General features: G+C 57.1%; 2 protein-coding genes across 3 annotated transcripts; both read left to right on the plus strand.

Moving 5' to 3' along the window:
• Positions 1–245: 245 nt before the first annotated feature.
• TXLNA (taxilin alpha) lies at positions 246–11,035 on the plus strand. The gene is made up of 11 exons (XM_030964741.1): positions 246–463; positions 1,423–1,556; positions 3,140–3,460; positions 4,136–4,227; positions 5,391–5,561; positions 6,670–6,864; positions 7,535–7,654; positions 7,834–7,908; positions 8,250–8,342; positions 8,532–8,627; positions 9,179–11,035. Exons 2-11 carry the CDS (start codon positions 1,448–1,450, stop codon positions 9,470–9,472), a joined length of 1,566 nt encoding a protein of 521 aa, XP_030820601.1. The 5' UTR covers positions 246–463; positions 1,423–1,447; the 3' UTR covers positions 9,473–11,035.
• Positions 11,036–12,267: 1,232 nt separating this feature from the next.
• On the plus strand, positions 12,268–16,279 carry LOC115912889 (coiled-coil domain-containing protein 28B-like). 2 transcript variants are annotated; one of them, XM_030964677.1, is made up of 7 exons: positions 13,345–13,468; positions 14,136–14,290; positions 14,402–14,424; positions 14,626–14,861; positions 15,240–15,383; positions 15,492–15,909; positions 16,230–16,279. In XM_030964677.1, exons 1-7 carry the CDS (start codon positions 13,388–13,390, stop codon positions 16,268–16,270), a joined length of 1,098 nt encoding a protein of 365 aa, XP_030820537.1. In that variant the 5' UTR covers positions 13,345–13,387; the 3' UTR covers positions 16,271–16,279. The 2 variants fall into 2 exon arrangements, with proteins under 2 accessions (XP_030820538.1, XP_030820537.1); XM_030964678.1 differs by lacking the exons at positions 15,240–15,383; positions 15,492–15,909; positions 16,230–16,279 and adding an exon at positions 12,268–13,195 and having other exon boundaries at positions 13,314–13,468; positions 14,626–14,783.
• Positions 16,280–17,283: the final 1,004 nt, after the last annotated feature.

The raw sequence follows: 17,283 nt of genomic DNA on the forward strand, positions 1-17,283 counted from the left end.
TTCAGCCCTGCGGAGCAGGCCGGGAGCTGTGGTTCTTATGGCGACCCTCGCGCTGAGCATGCCGGGAGCTGTAGTTCCTTTGGCCGCTCTCTCGCGGAGCATGCCGGGAGCTGTAGTTCCTGCGGCCGCTCTCGCGCTGAGCATGCCGGGAGCTGTAGTCCCCTCAGCGCCTCCCGCCGCGCTTGCCGCGTCTCCCCGGTGCTTCCCGGCAGTCCCCGCGCGGCGGGCGCTGATTGGGCGGCGGCGCGGGCGGGCGCACGCGCGGCCGTTGGAGGCCCCGGGCCGAGCCGCTCCCTCAGCGCCGGTACCGCCGGAACCGCCACAACCGCCGCCACAGCGGCACCGCCCGGGCACCGGCACCCAGCGCCCCGTCGATGCGCCGGGCCCCCGCCGGGCCCTGCGCGCCCGTTGGCTGAGGAGCGAGGCGACACCTGCGTCAGACCGCCGGCGCTGACGTCACGGGGTGCGCGCGTGACGTCACGGCGGTGCGGGGAGGGGGCAGCGCGGGGCCGCTTTAACGGGGGGTGGGGGGGAGGCGGAGGCTTCACCGGGGGCTGAACCGGGGGCTGAGCCGCGCCCGGGGCCATAGCGGGGCTGGGGGGGCCGGGGCTGCCGGTGCCGAGGGAGCCATGGGCCGGGGGTCAGCCCCGTACCCCGGTTGTTATCACCTCCGTACCCCGGTTATCGCCCCCGTAACCTGGTTATCGCTCCCCGGTTGTCGCCCCCGTACCCCGGTTATTATCGCCGCCGTATCCTGGTTCTCGTTCCCCTGCCCCGGGTATCGCCCCCCGGTTCTCGCCCCCGTGCCCGGTTCTGGCCCCGGAGCCGCGCGGGTGCAGCAGCAGCGGGAAAGGAGCGCCCGGGGCGCGGGGCGGGTGCCGGTGAAGGTGAAGGGCGCTGTCCGGACACCCACGCGTGGGTGCTGCCACGGGCCGGGCTCTGCCGCCGCTGTGCCCGCGGGTTTTCCTTCCAGGAGCCCCGGTAACTCCGGGGACTCTTCTTTCCCTCGGGACCGGCAACCCCCAGCTCCTAATAGGGAGATAATGGGAAGGCTGAGGACATCCCAACCCCTCAGGGGGTGAGGATGAGGATGAGCTGGGATTTCAGCCAGGGAATCCAGCAGGAATTGACCTCTGTGCTGTGCCAGCTCTGATTTCTGGGTCAGGTCTGAAATCCCAGACTTGGGAAGGGCTGAGGGGGCTGTGCCCAGTGGGGAAATTCTGTTATCTGTGGGTTGGGAGGTGCTGCCTTGCTCCAGAGGGAGATTCCACCAGGAATTATCCTGACACAAACTGGGAATCGAGAGATGCTTTCCTCAGCACTGAGCTGCTGCTGAGAACAGGCTCCTTCCCCGCCAGCCAGGGCTGATGACTCCAAAAATCCTGCAGATGTCCTCAAAACCTCTCCCTTGTGTCTCTGCAGAGCCTGAGAGGGTGCAAAGGCTGTGATGAAGAACCAGGGAGTGGAGGCCAAGGCAGCTCCACATCCTTCCAGAACGAGCAGCGGGATGGGGCTGGAAGAGGGAGACTCACCTGAGGCTGCAGCTCCCCAAGAAGGTGGGCAGAAAATCCTGGGTTTCCAGGCCAGAAAATCCTGGTTTTATAGGCCAGAAAATCCTGGTTTTCCAGGCAGAAAATTCCGGGTTTCATGAGCAGAAAATCCTGGATTTCTAGGCTAGAAAACCCTAGATTTCCTGGGCAGAAAATTGTGGTTTTTCAAGGGCAGAAAATCCTGGTTTTCCTGGGCAGAGAATCCAGGTTTTCCTGGCCAGAAAATCCTGGTTTTTCCTGGCCAGAAAATCCTGGTTTTCCTGGCCAGAAAATCCTGGCTTTCCTGGCCAGAAAATCCTGGCTTTCCTGGGCAGAAAATCCTGGTTTTCCTGGGCAGAAAATCCTGGTTTTCCTGGGCAGAGAATCCTAGGTTTCTAGGGCAGAAAATCCTGGTTTTCCTGGCCAGAGAATCCTAGGTTTCCAGGGCAGAAAATCCTGGTTTTCCTGGCCATAAAATCCAGGTTTTCTTGGCCATAAAATCCTGGTTTTCCTGGGCAGAAAATTGTGGTTTTCCAGAGCAGAAAATTGTGTTTTTTCCCCTATTTTTGTGTGTGTGCATCCCAGAGGAGTTCCCCTCTGCCTGCTGTCAGGATGTTCTGCCTGCTCCATCCCTGTTTGATCCCAGCTGCTCCTACCCAGGTTTCAAATCCATTGTCATGTTTAAAACCCAGCCCTGAAGCTTCCAATTCCTCTGGGGGAAAGCTCACACACAACCTGCTTTCCTTAAAAAAAAAACCAGAGGGGAGAGGGGGGAATTCTCCTCCTTGACAGATGTCAGGGGCTTGGTCATGCTCTGCTGATCAAAGGAGAGGCTGGTGGGAATGGAACAAAGCAATTTTTCCTGCTGCAAGTCCAGCCAGGAAAAACCTCCCATTCCCTGTAGGGTGAGAGGAGGGGGGAAAGCCTCAATTTATAGGAATGTGCCCCACTGATGGAGAGATAAAACAATCTTTTGTCCCCTTAAAAAGGAAATAAACTCAGAAATTTCTCTTTTTAATTAGGTGGAAAGACACCTCATAGGACTTGGGGGACTTCACCTCAAATTTAAGGATGGACAATTGGACAGAAACCAAAAAATTGCCTGAGTAATTTCATAGAAAAGGAAGAGAACAAAGGAACTAATTGCTTTTGTGAGGTGTTTTACCAGGAGCAAGAGCATTTTGCACCTGGCTGAGTTTTTCTCTGTAAAGAGTTTTGTTATTTTGCCTTTTATTAAATCTGGTTTCCCCCTATTTCTGTGTGTGTGCATCCTGGAGGAGTTCCCCTCTCCTTCCTACTGCCAGGATGTTCTGCCTGCTCCATCCCCAGCTGCTCTTACCCAGGTTTCAAATCCATTCTCATGCTAAAAAGCTCCAAGCTCACACATAAAAAAAAACATAAAGAGGGGAGAGGGGGAATTCTCCCTCTTGACAGATGTCAGGGGCTTGGTTTCCAACCCTCCCACAGAAACCACCCTGCTGATTTTATACCTTCTAAGGCAGCTGAGCTATCTTGTATGTGATATAAACCACCAAGAGCTTATGAGAGCTGGCTGGAGGAGAATAAATCAATTAATGGATTAATTTTTGTGTTCTTTTTCCCCCTCCCAGCTCCGCTGACTCAGGAGGATCCCAAATCCTCGCGCGACGTCTCGGAGGAGCTGAGCCGGCAGCTGGAGGACATCCTGAGCACCTACTGTGTGGATGCCAGCCAGGAGAACCCAGGGGAGGATGTGGGGCACGGGGACACCCCCGAGGAGCCCGACAAGGGCCGCAGTGACTCCCCCAGGAACGGGGAGCAGGAGCCAGGGGGCCCCGAGATCAACGGCGAGAAGGAAAACTCCAAGGGCAGCGAGGAGTTCCGGCCTGGAGAGGAGGCTGGGGACAGGGACCAGAAGAAAGCTCAGGAGAAGAAGAAAGCCAAGGGTTTAGGTGAGACATTTTGAACTCCCCAGGGGTTTAGGTGAGGGATTCCCTGCTCCCCAAGGGTTTAGGTGAGGGATTTTCAACTCCCCAGGGGTTTAGGGGAAGGATTCCCAGCTCCCCAAGGGTTATGGGGAAGGATTCTCTGGTTCCCAAGGGTTTAGATAAGGGATTTCCTGCTTCCCAGGGGTTATGAGGAGGGATTCCCTGCTCCCCAAGGGTTTAAGTGAAGGATTTCCTGGTCCCCAAGGGTTATGGGGAAGGATTCCCAGCTCCCCAAGGGTTTAGGTGAAGGATTCCCTGCTCCCCAGGAGTCGAGGTGAGGGATTCACTGCTCCAAGAATATCAGTGCATGGATAAATTGATTTTATTCCACACTAATCATTCTGGGGGAAATCAGAGCCTTGGATGTGTTTGGGAACATTCTCCTGTTCTGTTCTGCACCCAGTGCAGCCTCTGAATTCTGTGGGTTTCTCTTCTGCTGGCTCCAGCCAGCCCAGGGATGGTTTTCCCCTCCAAAATCAACAAAATCCACCTGCTCCAGTTGTTCTCCCAGGGAAAATCCTGGGAGTGCACTGGGAACCTGCTCAGCCCCTCCTTTTTCCACCTTTCCAAGCCAGATCTCTGTGTAACGCCATTTTTATCCCATTTATTGCATCATTCCCATTCCACGTCCCCTTCCAGGCAAGGAAATCACCCTGCTGATGCAGACCCTGAACACCCTGAGCACATCAGAGGAGAAACTGGCAGCTCTGTGCAAGAAATACGCTGAGCTGGTGAGTGCTGGGGCTGGGGGAGGCAGGAGAGCCCTTTGAGAGGGACATTCCAGGGTCACACTGGGGCTCTGTGCTGTCCTGGGATCCCTGCAGGGCTGGATCCCTGCCCAGGAGAGGGTGGGCGCTGCTGGGTGAAGCGTGACCAGGAGGAATTTTGGCACATCTGGGTGCAGGAGGAGCTCAGTTTCACCCACACAAAGCCTGATCCCACATTTAACCAGAGCCAAGGTGGAATTCCAAGCGTGGATGTGGAGCTGGAGGAGGTTTGGGGCTGCCTGTGCATGTCCAAAGTGCCCCATGGCGGGCTTTTCCCTGTGCTGGGGGAGCGTGGAGCTCCTTCCAATTCCAGCAGGGTGGGAAGTGAGGAAGGAGAAAAGGAAAAGCCCTTGGGCTGTGTGTCACTGCTGATTTGCCCTGGGGTGTCACAAACCTGCTGGCCTTGGGGCACAGGCTGATGGTGTCCCCTCAGGGGGGGAAATGGTGTCCTCTCAGGGGGGTGGATGGTGTCCCCTGAAGGGGGTAAATGGTGTCCCTTCAGGAGACCTGATGGTGTCCCCTCAGGAGGGTGGATGGTGTCACCTCAGGGGGGAAGATGGTGTCACCTCAGGGGGGTAAATGGTGTCCCCTCAGGTGTCCCCTCAGGAGAGAAGATGGTGTCCCCTTGGGGGGCTGATGGTGTCCCCTCAGGTGTCCCCTCAGGAGGGCAGATGGTGTCCCCTCACAGGGCAGATGGTGTCCCCTGAGGAGAGCTGATGGTGTCCCCTCACGTGTCCCCTCAGGTGTCCCCTCAGGAGGGTAAATGGTGTCCCCTCACGTGTCCCTTAGGGGGCAGGTGGTGTCCCCTCAGTGGGGCAGGTGGTGTCCCCTCAGCAGGGCACATGGTGTCCCCTCAGGAGGGTAAATGGTGTCCCCTCAGGTGTCCCCTCAGCAGGGCACATGGTGTCCCCTCAGGAGGGTAAATGGTGTCCCCTCACGTGTCCCTTAGGGGGCAGGTGGTGTCCCCTCAGTGGGGCAGGTGGTGTCCCCTCAGGAGGGTAAATGGTGTCCCCTCAGGTGTCCCCTCAGCAGGGCACATGGTGTCCCCTCAGCAGGGCACACGGTGTCCCCTCAGGGGGGGACACCTCTGCCCTGCTGCCCGCCCAGCCCGTGCTCCCCTGTCGCAGCTGGAGGAGCACAGGACCTCGCAGAAGCAGATGAGGATGCTGCAGAAGAAGCAGAGCCAGCTGGTGCAGGAGAAGGATCACCTGCAGAGCGAGCACAGCAAGGCCATCCTGGCGCGCAGCAAGCTGGAGAGCCTGTGCCGGGAGCTGCAGAGGCACAACCGCACCCTCAAGGTGCCCCTGCCCTTCCTCACCCCTGGAACCCTCCCCAGGAGCCACCTGGGCACCCTCACCTGTGCCAGGGGTGCCCCTGCTCTGGGCCAGGGCGGGGTTTGGGGTTTGGGGTGGGGCCATCATGGCCTGCAGTGCCCAAGCTGTTATCTCAGGGTTTGTGAAGGGAGGGAAGGGGGAGAGCCCAGAGCCCTTTGCTGAGGGATGGAAGGAGTCATGGGAGGCTGAATTCATTGGGAACATAATTTTGGGGAGGTTTCCTGATGGATATTAGGACATAATTTTGGGAAGTTTTTCTTGTGGAGGTGAGGAATAATGGGAGGCTGAATTCATTGCGAACGTAATTTTGGGAAGTTTTCCTGAGGGATATAAGGAATAATGGGAGCCTGGATAGGTTGGGAAAATCATTTGGGAAGTTTTCCTGATGGATATAAGGACATAATTTTGGGAAGTTTTCCTGAGGGATATAAGGAATGGGAGGCTGAATGCGTTGGGAACATTTAGGGAAGTTTTCCTCGTGGATGTAAGAACATCATTTTGGGAAGTTTTTCTTATGGAAATAAGGAATAATGGGAGGCTGAATTAGTTGGAAACATTTAGGGAAGTTTTCCTGGTGGATGTAAGGAATAATGGGAGGCTGAATTCATTGAGAACATAATTTTGGGAAGTTTTCCTGAGGGATAGAAGGAATAATGGGAGGCAGGATAGCTTGGGAACATAATTTTGGGAAGTTTTCCTGATGGAAATAAGGAATAACAGGAGGCTGAATGGGTTGGGAACATCATTTAGGGAAGCTTTCCTCGTGGATGTAAGAACATCATTTAGGGAAGTTTTTCTTATGCATATAAGGAATAATTTTGGGAAGTTTTCCTGATGGAAATTAGGAGTAATGGGAGGCTGAATGGGTTGGGAACACAATTTTAGGAAGGTTTTGTGGTGGATATAAGGACATCATTTTGGGATGGATAGAAGGAATAATGGGAGTCTGGATAGGTTGGGAACATAATTTTGGGAAGTTTTCATGATGGATAGAAGGAGTAACGGGAGGCTGGATAAGTTGGGAACACCATTTAGGGAAGTCCCTCCCTTACCTGCCCCATTCCTGCCGCAGGAGGAGGGCGTCCAGCGTGCCAGGGAGGAGGAGGAGAAGAGGAAGGAGGTGACCTCTCACTTCCAGGTGACCCTGAACGACATCCAGCTGCAGATGGAGCAGCACAACGAGCGCAACTCGAAGCTGCGCCAGGAGAACATGGAGCTGGCCGAGAGGCTCAAGAAGCTCATCGAGCAGTACGAGCTCAGGGAGGAGGTGGGTCAGCTTCTCCCAGAGCCTCTGCTGGCCACAGCGACTCTGAGATACAGAAAACTTCTTTTTCTTAGCTTGGGCAGTCGACAGAGTCAGGGTTCTTTTGTGTTTATTGTTTATTATTTCTTATTTATAACGTTATCTCTCTGACTCGCCCTAGGTCTGTTTGCAGGTCAGGTTGAGGCACACTGGTGTTATCTTTTTACACTAAAAACTACATGTACAATATTTACCATAACTTCCCAATACCTATCACCTATGTTGGACAGTGAGCTTCTACTCTAAACCAATCCAAAAGTGCTACCACCACAGCAGAAGATGGAGGCCAAGAAGGAGAAAGAAGAATCTAAGCATGTCCAGTCTGTCTTGTTTCTTGAACTCTTAATTCTAAAAACTTCAAAAATCAATTTTTCACTCTGTGATTAACTATTATTCTACTTAAACTCTCTTGACTTGTAATTCTTCACAGAAGGGTGGGAATTGTTTTTTCTAAGGGCTAAAATCAAAGTCACAGGTGGTTTTGACTCTGAGGCCTCTGGGCAGGGACTGGAGCCCTTTAGGGCAGCCAGAGGAATTTTCTGGGTTCTGACAGGTCAGGACTGGGAAATTTCCTGCTGCCACAGAGGAGGAGGAAGCTCTGGGTGTGCCCTGAGCTGTGCTGTTCCCCCTGCAGCACATTGACAAGGTGTTCAAGCACAAGGAGCTGCAGCAGCAGCTGGTGGATGCCAAACTGCAGCAGGCCCAGGAGATGCTGAAGGAGGCAGAGGAGAGGCACCAGCGGGAGAAGGATTTTGTAAGTGTTGGAGCAGTTGATTGGGGCCCTTTTTGGGTCTTAGTGTGGGTCCCTGGGTGTTATCCCAGATCTTGGCATGCCCAGGAGCCAGGCTGGAGCTCTGCTGTGCTCCTTGTGCCGCTCCTGAGCAGGGCTGGGCCAGGAGCATCCCCAGATAATTCTTTGCTCTTCTCTCCCAGCTGCTGAAGGAAGCTGTGGAATCACAGAGGATGTGTGAGCTGATGAAGCAGCAGGAGACCCACCTCAAGCAGCAGGTGAGTTCCCTGCTCAGCTTGTTTTGTTTGGGGATTTCCCTCCCTCCCTCCCTGAGCAACCCAAAGTTGCTTAATCTGGAAAACAGAGGGGCAGGATTCCTGCTTGGTTTGGTTTTGTGAGCTTTGTTCAGGGGTTGTTTCCCAGTGCTGGGAGCAGTCATGGGATCAGCCAGGAGGAGTTTTTGGAGCTCTCTGCTCTCAGGATGTTTCCCTGGGACAGAATTTGCCTTTGGCAGAGCAGCTCCTGCTGTGTGTCCTTGTGCCAGGGCAGCAGCTCAGCCCTGGCTGGGCTCTCCCCTCTCCAGGCCCTGGTGCCACGAGCTCCCTGTCTCTCCCCACAGCTGGCTCTGTACACTGAGAAGTTTGAGGAGTTCCAGAACACCCTTTCCAAAAGCAGTGAGGTGTTCACAACGTTCAAACAGGAGATGGAGAAGGTGGGTGATGCTTTTTCTCCCCCAGCTCCAAATTTCAGTTCGTTTTAAGTCTACATCCAAAATTTGGGGTGACACATGAGGACCTGTGGGATGTCACTGCACTGCTCTCCCTGGGATTGGTTTCTTTTGATCCCTGTGGGGATCAGGACATTTTGTGACTCGATTTGTGCCCTCTCTGTGATTCTGTAGATGACCAAGAAAATCAAGAAGCTGGAGAAGGAGACCACCATGTACCGCTCCCGCTGGGAGAGCAGCAACAAGGCCCTGCTGGAGATGGCAGAGGAGGTGAGGGGAGGCTCTGGAGCAGCTGGGCAGGGTGAGATGGGGACAGGACAGGCCCTGCCTCGCTGTTCAGTGAGGGCAAAAGGAGGAGGAAGCTCCTTGGTGCTTTGGGTGCTGAGGGTTTGCTCGGTTTCCCCAGAATCAGTCATGGAATGGTTTGGGTTGGAAGGATCTTAAAGTTCATCCTATTCCAGCCCCTGCCATGGGCAGGGACACCTTCAGTTATCCCAGGTTCCTCCAGGCCTGGCCTTGGACACTGGGGGCTTGGGCACTGTGCAGGGCTCTTACTCACAAGGAATTCCATCCCAATATCCCACCTAACCCTGCCCTCCCTTTTTTTTCAAACCCCCCCCCCCCCCCCCGCTGTCCCTCTGGGGTTCCAGCTCTCCCTCTGTGCCTCTCACCCTGCAGGACAAGGAGCTGGAGCACCGGCCTCTTCACCTTCACAAGGAGGAATTCCATCCCAATATCCCACCTAACCCTGCCCTCCCTGCATCCCTGTTCTCTCCTATCCCTCTGGGGTTCCAGCTCTCTGTGTGCCTCTCTCCCTGCAGAAAACCCTGCGGGACAAGGAGCTGGAGGGGCTGCAGGTGAAGATCCAGCGCCTGGAGAAGCTGTGCCGGGCGCTGCAGACGGAGCGCAACGACCTCAACAAGAAGGTGCAGGACCTGTGCGCCCACACTGAGCTGCTGGAGCCCCTGAAGGAACCACCACGGGACAGCTCTGAGGCTGCTCCAGATTCCCTGAGCCCAGGAAAGGCCCCACAGAGCCCGGATCCCACAGGAACCCTGGCAGAACTGAGCACGGGAGCAGCAGGGCAGAGCGGGACTGAGCAGGGCACTGACTGAGCCCCAGCTGGGTGAGGGAGGGTGACCTGGGAGCTGCTTTAGATTCCACTCTCCCTGTCCTGGGACAGCTGGGAAAGGACAGGACACAGCCCTCCTGGGGATGGGAGATTTCCTAGTTTAGGTTTTTGGAGGGTTTTTTTAAGATTTTTATATATATATATACATATATATATATAAGATATATAAAAATGTGCAGGGCAACACTTTATATCTATGGATATCCATAAGAAGCAGAAGGGCCCAGCTGCCTGCCTGTGTGAATATTGAAAATACGGAGCCTCAGCTGATTGTCCCTCTCACTAAAGGACCTGGTCACTGGCAGGGACAAGCACAGGGACAAGGGACACGCCTCCACCATCACAAGGACTCCACTCTGGAGTGACAGCAGAGCTGGGAGGATTCCAGAACATTCCCAGCACTGGATTCTCCCTCTTCCCCCTGCCAGGCAGGAGGGAGCTCCTGGTCTGGCCCTTGCTGGCAGCTCGTGTGTGAGCTGAGGGCAGAGGAGGCCGTTCCTGCTCTCCGTGTCTGCAGTGGGGACCAGGAGAAGCAGCAAAAGGGGGTGCCTGGTCCCACCCTTGGGAATTTTTTGCTCTTGCCAGGCCCTGCCAATCTCAAAACCGCCTTATAATTCACAGTTGCCTCTTTGCTGAACGCACACGTGCACAAAGTGTATTAAACAGTTATCCCAAAGGTCTCATTCCCAAGTGTTTGCACCGTTGTGCACAGGGATTGGGGAGGTGCCCCCCAGCCCTGGAGGCATCCACGGAGCTGGGACTGCAGGAGGATCAAACCTCAGAGCTGTGTGAGCTCCATGAGCTGTGTGAGCACCTGGAGCTGCTGTTTCAGCCAGGATCAGCTCCTGGATTGCGCCTGGGGCTGCTCCTGGCGGTGCCTGTGCTATCCCAGCCCCACTTCTCCTTTTCCTCTGCTTGAAGAGCATCTCCCCAGTGCTGCCTCACCCCACGGGGTCTGCAAGTGCTGGGAGGGAGTTTAGGGACAGATGTGGCACCTGCTGGCACTGGGTTTTGGGATTTTCCTTGGTTTGTCAGGACTTTGTCTTTTCGCTGATCTTTGGGAAGACTCGGCTCGCTTGGAACCTCGCTGCAGCTTCTGTTTGTGACAGACTTCACTCCCAGCATTGCCTTCCTCGTGCTGGGAGCTCATCCCCACCCTGGATGTATCCAGTGGATCCCTCTGGGATTCTCTTCCGGCACCACAGCTGCTCTCACATCTCCCCTCCATGAAGGACCTGCCTCCACGTCTCCTTTTCCTCCAGGGAATCCAGATCTGAGGAAGGCAGCATGGACAGAGCCCTGCTGGACATCCTCTGGGACAGTCCCTGCAGCTGTCCTGGCTTTGTCTTCCAGCCCCTGCTGGTTCCTCTGGGATGATCCATGAATGTAACCCAGCCAGGCTGAGCAGGGCTGCTGCTGACATCGGGACTGCAGAAAAAGCAAAACTCCTTAGAAATTCACCAAACCCCCCTTTTTTTCTGTCTTTTCCCTGGTAAGGTACAGAAACCTCCTCGTGTGTATCCTGTATCCAATAGAAACACTCCCAACCTCGCTGCTGCCTCTGGTGTCTCTCTGTTCTTCACCACGGGGTGGAGATTTGGGGCTGTGGGGTGGCTCTGTGGGACACAACTTCCCTGTGTCCTGTCACACTTGAGACAGCCACGATACACAGAGTGTCGCCACACAATTTCAGAAAGCTTTAACCCTTACAGAGTAACACCAAACCTCTTCAGAAGGCTGCAAACACCTGCCCTGGTGGTTCTTTACCCAAGTTTCTGTACCACTCACGTTCATGCCTGGTGCCTGTGTGCCCTCTGCTCCCTTTGCTCAGCACAGCTGGGCACTCCCTGGCTCACCTGCTGCTCACAGCTGGGCTCACTGGGGAGCAGCCCCACTGCTAACCCCACAAACTGTGTACCCCACTCCCAATCCCCACAAACTCTATACCTGCACACAGCCCCACTCCCCACAAACTGTGAACCTAACACAGCCCCACTCCCAATTCCCACACAAACTGTGTCCCTACACACAGCCCCACTGCTTAGCCCCACAAACTCTGTACATACACAGCCCCACTCCCCACAAACTGTGTACCCCACTCCCAATCCCCACAAACTGTACCTACACACAGCCCCAAACCCCACAAACTATGTACCCCAAACCCCACAAGCTCTGTTCCTACACACAGCCCCCTTCCCAAACCCCACAAACTCCTCCTGCCGTGTCCCAGAGCTCTGCTCCTCCTTTCCCCTGGCAATGAGCTGGGGGAGGCTGCGAGGGATTGCAGTTTTCCTGCGGTGGGAATGGGATGTCTCTGCTCTGGTGTCCCAGTGTCGCCTGGCACGTCCCTCCCCGGGACGCTGCAGCCACCAAGAGCCACCCGCCCTGAGGGTCCCGGCCCTGGGGGCACCAACCGGGCTGGTCCCTTGTGCCCCCATCCGCTCCAGAATGTCCAAGATGGGTTAAAAATCCTGCCGGGATTTACAGGAGCAGCCGCGCTCGGGCTGGAGAGGGGGGGACGGACGGGATTTGTTAATCCCGGCTCTGCGCCAGGGCTGGAGGCCCTTCCCGGTTCCTTCCAGCAGGGACGGATCCCGCGGCGCTGCGGGGACACCGGAGGGGACTCGGGGTAAAGCCGCGGCCGGGGGGAGGGAGGGGGCGGCGGGAGCGACCCGGGGGCTCCGCGGGCTCGGGGAGCGGATCCCGCCCCGTTCCCGATCTGCGGGATGCTGAGGCCGGCGCCGATCCCGGGGCCGATCCCGGGGCCGATCCCGGGTCACGTCCGCGGATCCTGCGGAGGGAAAGGGAACTCCCGGAGGAAGTTCCCTTTCCCTTTAAATGCAAATCTCGGCTGTGCGGACGGTGTCCATCGGGCGGGGGGCGTCCGGCGGGTTCGGGGTGTCCATCGGGGTGTCCCTCGGGTTCGGGGTGTCCACCGGGTCCCGGAGGCCGGAGCGGGCCTGGCTCAGGTCAGTCCCGGCCGTGGCGCTCCGGACGGCGGCCGGGGGCTGCGGCCAAAGGGGACAAAGGGGACAAAGAGGCTCCGCACCGGAGCTGCCCCGTCCCGGCGCCGCGCGGGGCTCGGGGGGCCCCGGCGGGACAAAGCGGCGACGGTCCCCATGCGGTCCCCTGTGCTCCGCTCTCGCCGGGGTGTTTTGGGGCCGAAATCCTCTTTTCCATCTCGCCGGGGCCCGGCCGGAGCTGCGGCTGCGGTTCAGGGCCCGGCCGAGCTCCTGCGGAGATGCTCCGGGCGCGGGGAGGGAGCGGAGCCCCCCGGGAACGGGCACCGAGCTCCTGCTCCGGTCCTGCCGCTGCCAGCGAGCCCCGGGGCGGCTCGGGGTGCCCGTGGGCGCCACTCCTTAACGCGGGGGTCCCGGTGCCCCTGGCTGTGTCCCCTTGTCCCGGGGCTCCCCCAGCCCCTCCGCAGTGCCCCGGGCAGCCGCATCCTCTCCCCGTTATCTCCGTGCAGGGAAGGAGCCTCCACGCGCCGTGTCCGCCGCACGCCGGGTCCCGGTCCCGGTCCTGATCCCGGTCCCGGTGCCATCGCCCCCATGGAAGAGCGCAGGAAGAAGCGGAGCCCGCAGAGCTGCCTGGCCCAGCCGCCGCCCGCCGGGGCCCCGCGGCCGCTGCCCCCGAGCAAGAGCGCGTCCTTCGCGCTGCCGCTGCCCGCGCTGCCCTCGCCCCGGCAGCGGCCGCGGCCCCGCCGGTCAGTGCGGCCCGGGGACACCGGGGGCAGCGGGGCGGCCCCGAGCGGGCTGTGCCTGTGCCTGTGCCGGTACCGGTGCCGGTGCTGATGCCGGTGCTGATGCCGCGTTCCCCGGCAGGGCCAGCAAGGAGCGGGCGCGGGCGGGCGCGGGGGGCTCCCGGGGGGCCCCGCTGCAGCACAGCTTCCTCACGGATGTGTCCGACGTGTGCGAGATGGAGCGGGGGCTGCTCAGCCTCCTCAGCGACTTCCACTCGGGAAAGCTGCAGGCGTTCGGTGAGGGGGGGTGGGATCCGTGGGGTGGGATGGGATCCATGGGATCCATGGGATGGGATGATTTAGGATGAGATTTCATCCATGGGTTGGGATCCATGGGGTGGGATGGGCACAGGGAAAGAGCAAACTGGGGAATTTTGGGGCTGGGGAATTTTGGATCCACGGGGAAGGGGGTGGGGTGGGGAAAATACTGGATCCAAGGGAAGGAATGGGCTGGGGGATGGATGGATGGATGGATGGATGGATGGATGGATGGATGGATGGATGGATGGATGGATGGATCCATAGATCCATGGATGGATGGATGGATGGATGGATGGATGGATGGATGGATCCATAGATCCATGGATGGATGGATGGATGGATGGGATGGATGGATGGATGGATGGATGGATGGATGGATGGATGGATGGATCCATAGATCCATGGATGGATGGATGGATGGATGGATGGATGGATGGATGGATCCATAGATCCATGGATGGATGGATGGATGGATGGATGGATGATGGATGGATGGATGGATGGATGGATGATGGATGGATCCACAGAGCAGGGACAGGCTGGGGGTTGGGATTGATCCACAGGGAAGGTGCTCTGGGGCTGTGCTGGAGGAGCCTCCCCAGGGATGTTCTGGAAGGTTCTGGAAGGTTCTGGGTGCCCCCAGGGAAGGAGTGCTCCTTCGAGCAGCTGGAGCACGTGCGGGAGATGCAGGAGAAGCTGGCGCGGCTGCACTTCGGGCTGGACGTGTGCGTGGAGGAGCTCCCCGAGGAGCAGAAGAAGGCGGCGGCTGACAGGAACCTGGACCAGCTGCTGGCACACGTGAGTGGCACCCTGTGACACTGTCACACACTGTGACACCCCTGTCCCCCGCCAGGCCTGGCACACCCCGGGGTCCTCTCTGCTCCCTCAGCTCTGCCTTTGCTCCCACAGCTGGAAGAGCTCAGCAGCTCCATGTATCCTTGGCTGGTGACAGTGACAGTAGCAGGGGTGACGATGGCCGTGGTGACAGTGGCATGGGTGGCAGTGATGGTGGTGATGGGTGGCAATGGTGGCAGTGACACTGGTGGCAGTGACAATGGTGACAATGCCAGTAGTGCTGACAGTGACACTGGTGACAGTGACGGTGCTGGCGCTTCCCCTTGACCCGCTCTCAGACAGAAGCTGCACCTGGCCGAGAGCTCGGACCCCGAGGACGCGGGGCCCTGACCCCGGCCCTGTCCCCGCCACCCCCGGGACCCCCGCCCGGCCCTGTCCCCGCCATGGCGGCGGCGGTCGCGGCCCGATGACGCCAGCAGGCGGCGCCGGGGCCATGGCGGCCGCGCCGGGCCCGCGGGCCGGGGCTGAGGCTGAGGGGCGGCGGCGGCTCCTGCGCTCCGTGACCCGGCTGCAGGTGCGGGGCGGGCCCGGGGAACGCGGGGCTGGCGGGGGAGCCGGGAAGGGGAAAGGTGGATGGGGCCTTTGGGGGGCACTTCGGGATGAGACCCCTGGGGTGGCGCATCTGGAGTGCGGGACGTGAGGGCACCTCGGGGCGGGCGGGCACCTCCGTGAGGGCAGGGCACCTCCGTGAGGGCACCTCCGTGAGGGCATCTCCATGAGGGCACCTCCGTGAGGGCATCCCCGGCCAGGCACCCCCGTGAGGGCACCCCCGTGAGGGCACCCGCGGGCGGGGGATGCTGCAGCCGGCGCTGCTGCCGGGGCTCGGCCGCGCTCGGTGCCGGTGCCCGGTTGGGTTGGGTTCGGTTCCAGCGCTGCCCCCCGGCCGTGCCAGGCCTGTGCCAGGGGGTTCCTGCTGCGGCGGCAGCTGCGGAGCGTGCGGGAGGAGTTCGAGGCCGTGGTGCTGGAGATCGAGGGCGACCTGAGGCAGCTGCGCTGGAGCGGCCGCGTTCTGCAGCGGCCGCGCTTCGGCCCCGAGGTCCGTGAGCACCGGGAGCGGGGATTTTCTCATATTTTTCCCCTCTCCCATTTTATTGGGATTTTTTCCCTCTTTTCCTTTTTTTTTTTTTTTTTTCCTGTTTTCCAGCCCTCTCCAGAGAAACCCTCGGATCCAGGCGAGGCTGCAGAGAACAAAAAAAGAAAAACCCGGGAGAAGCGGAATCCTGGTGGAGCAGAGCGGGGTGGGAGCTGTGGGAACATCCCCTCCCTAAACCCCAAAAACCCTAAAACCCCCCCAAACCCCCCAGCTTTGGGGTGTGGTGCTGCAGAGAACAAAACCATTCCCAGAAAAACCTGGGAGAAGCAGAATCCTGGTGGAGCAGAGCGGGCTGGGAACATCCCCCCCTCAGCTCCCCTGCCCTGGGGGACACCCCCAAACCCCAAAAACCCCCAAACCACCCCAAACCCCTCAGATTTGGGGTGTGGTGCTGCTGAAAGCCCCGAGGAGGACGAAGAGGGAGCTCTGGAGTGGGACAGCGACAGCAGCGAGCTGGGAGCCAGCCCAGGTGAGGGCCACCAAATATTTTGGGAATATTTTGGGAAGGCTGGAGCAGCTCCCACAGGGCTGAACTTTGGGGTTTTCTTGGTTTTGGGGCAGAAATCCCAGAGGATTTGGGGTGTGGAGCTGCTGAAAGCCCCTGAGGAGGAGGAGGAGGAGGGAGGAGTGGGGTGGGCCAGGGCCAGCAGCGAGCTGGGAGCCACTGGTGAGGGACACAAGGGACACAAAACCTCAGGTGAGGGACACTAAAACTCAGGGATATTTGGGAATGCTGGAGCAGCTCCCACAGGGCTGAGTTTTGGGGTTTTTTTCCCTTTTTTTTTGCAGGAATCCCAGAGGAGCTGCAGGAGCAGCTCCCACAGGGCTGAGTTTTGGGGTTTTTTTCCCATTTTTTTTCAGGAATCCCAGAGGAGCTGCAGGGGCTGCCCCGCTGGGAGCTGCAGGCCCTCAGGACTCAGCTGCTGCTGGAGCTGCTGTGGGTCCAACAGGCCATTGCCAGCAGGAAACACGTGAGGGATGGGGCTGGGGGGTCTGGAGAGGGGCTTGGAGGGAATGGAAAAGGAAATAGGGAGGAATATCGAAGAAAATATGAAGAAAATATCAAAGAAAATAGAAAGGAAAGCATAAAAAATAGAAAGGAATATCAAGGAAAATGTAAAAAGTATAAAGAAATATCAAGGAAAATATTAAAAAAAATAAAGGAGTATCAAGGAAAATATAAAGGAAAATATCAAAAAAATAGAAAGGAATATCAAGGAAAATATAAAAAATACAAAGGAATAGAAAAGAAAATAGAAAATATAAAAAATATAAAGGAATATCAAAGAAAATATAAAGGAATATCAAAGAAAATAGAAAGGAATATCAAAGAAAATAGAAAGGAAAATATAAAAAGAAAATAGAAAGGATTATCAAAGAAAATATAAAGAAATATAAAATAGAAAGGAGATATCAAAGTAAGTGTAAAGAAAAATATAAAAGAAAATAGAAATGTCAAGGAAAATATAAAAAAATATAAAGGAAATATGAAAGAAAATATAAAGGAAATAGCAGATATCAAAGACAATAGAAAAGGAAATAGAAAATATAAAGAAAATAGAAAATATAAAGAAATATCAAAGACAATATAAAAGAAAATAGAAAATATAAAGAGATATAAAAGCAAATAGAACTAAATGCATAGAAAAAATCAAGAGATATAAAGCAATGTACATCAGGCTGTGTCTCCCTGCAGTTCCTGCTGCTGAAGCAGAAGTTGGGTGTTCCTGACCATCCCAGCAGCATCCCCGAGTTCCTGGCCTGCTGTGGAGAAGCCCTGGAGCTGCAGCAGCAGCAGCAGCAGCAGCCCTGATGGCACAGGGACAGCTGGGGGATGTTTCAC

This window comes from Camarhynchus parvulus, chromosome 23 (genome assembly GCF_901933205.1).
Source record: "Camarhynchus parvulus chromosome 23, STF_HiC, whole genome shotgun sequence".
NCBI lineage: Eukaryota > Metazoa > Chordata > Aves > Passeriformes > Thraupidae > Camarhynchus > Camarhynchus parvulus.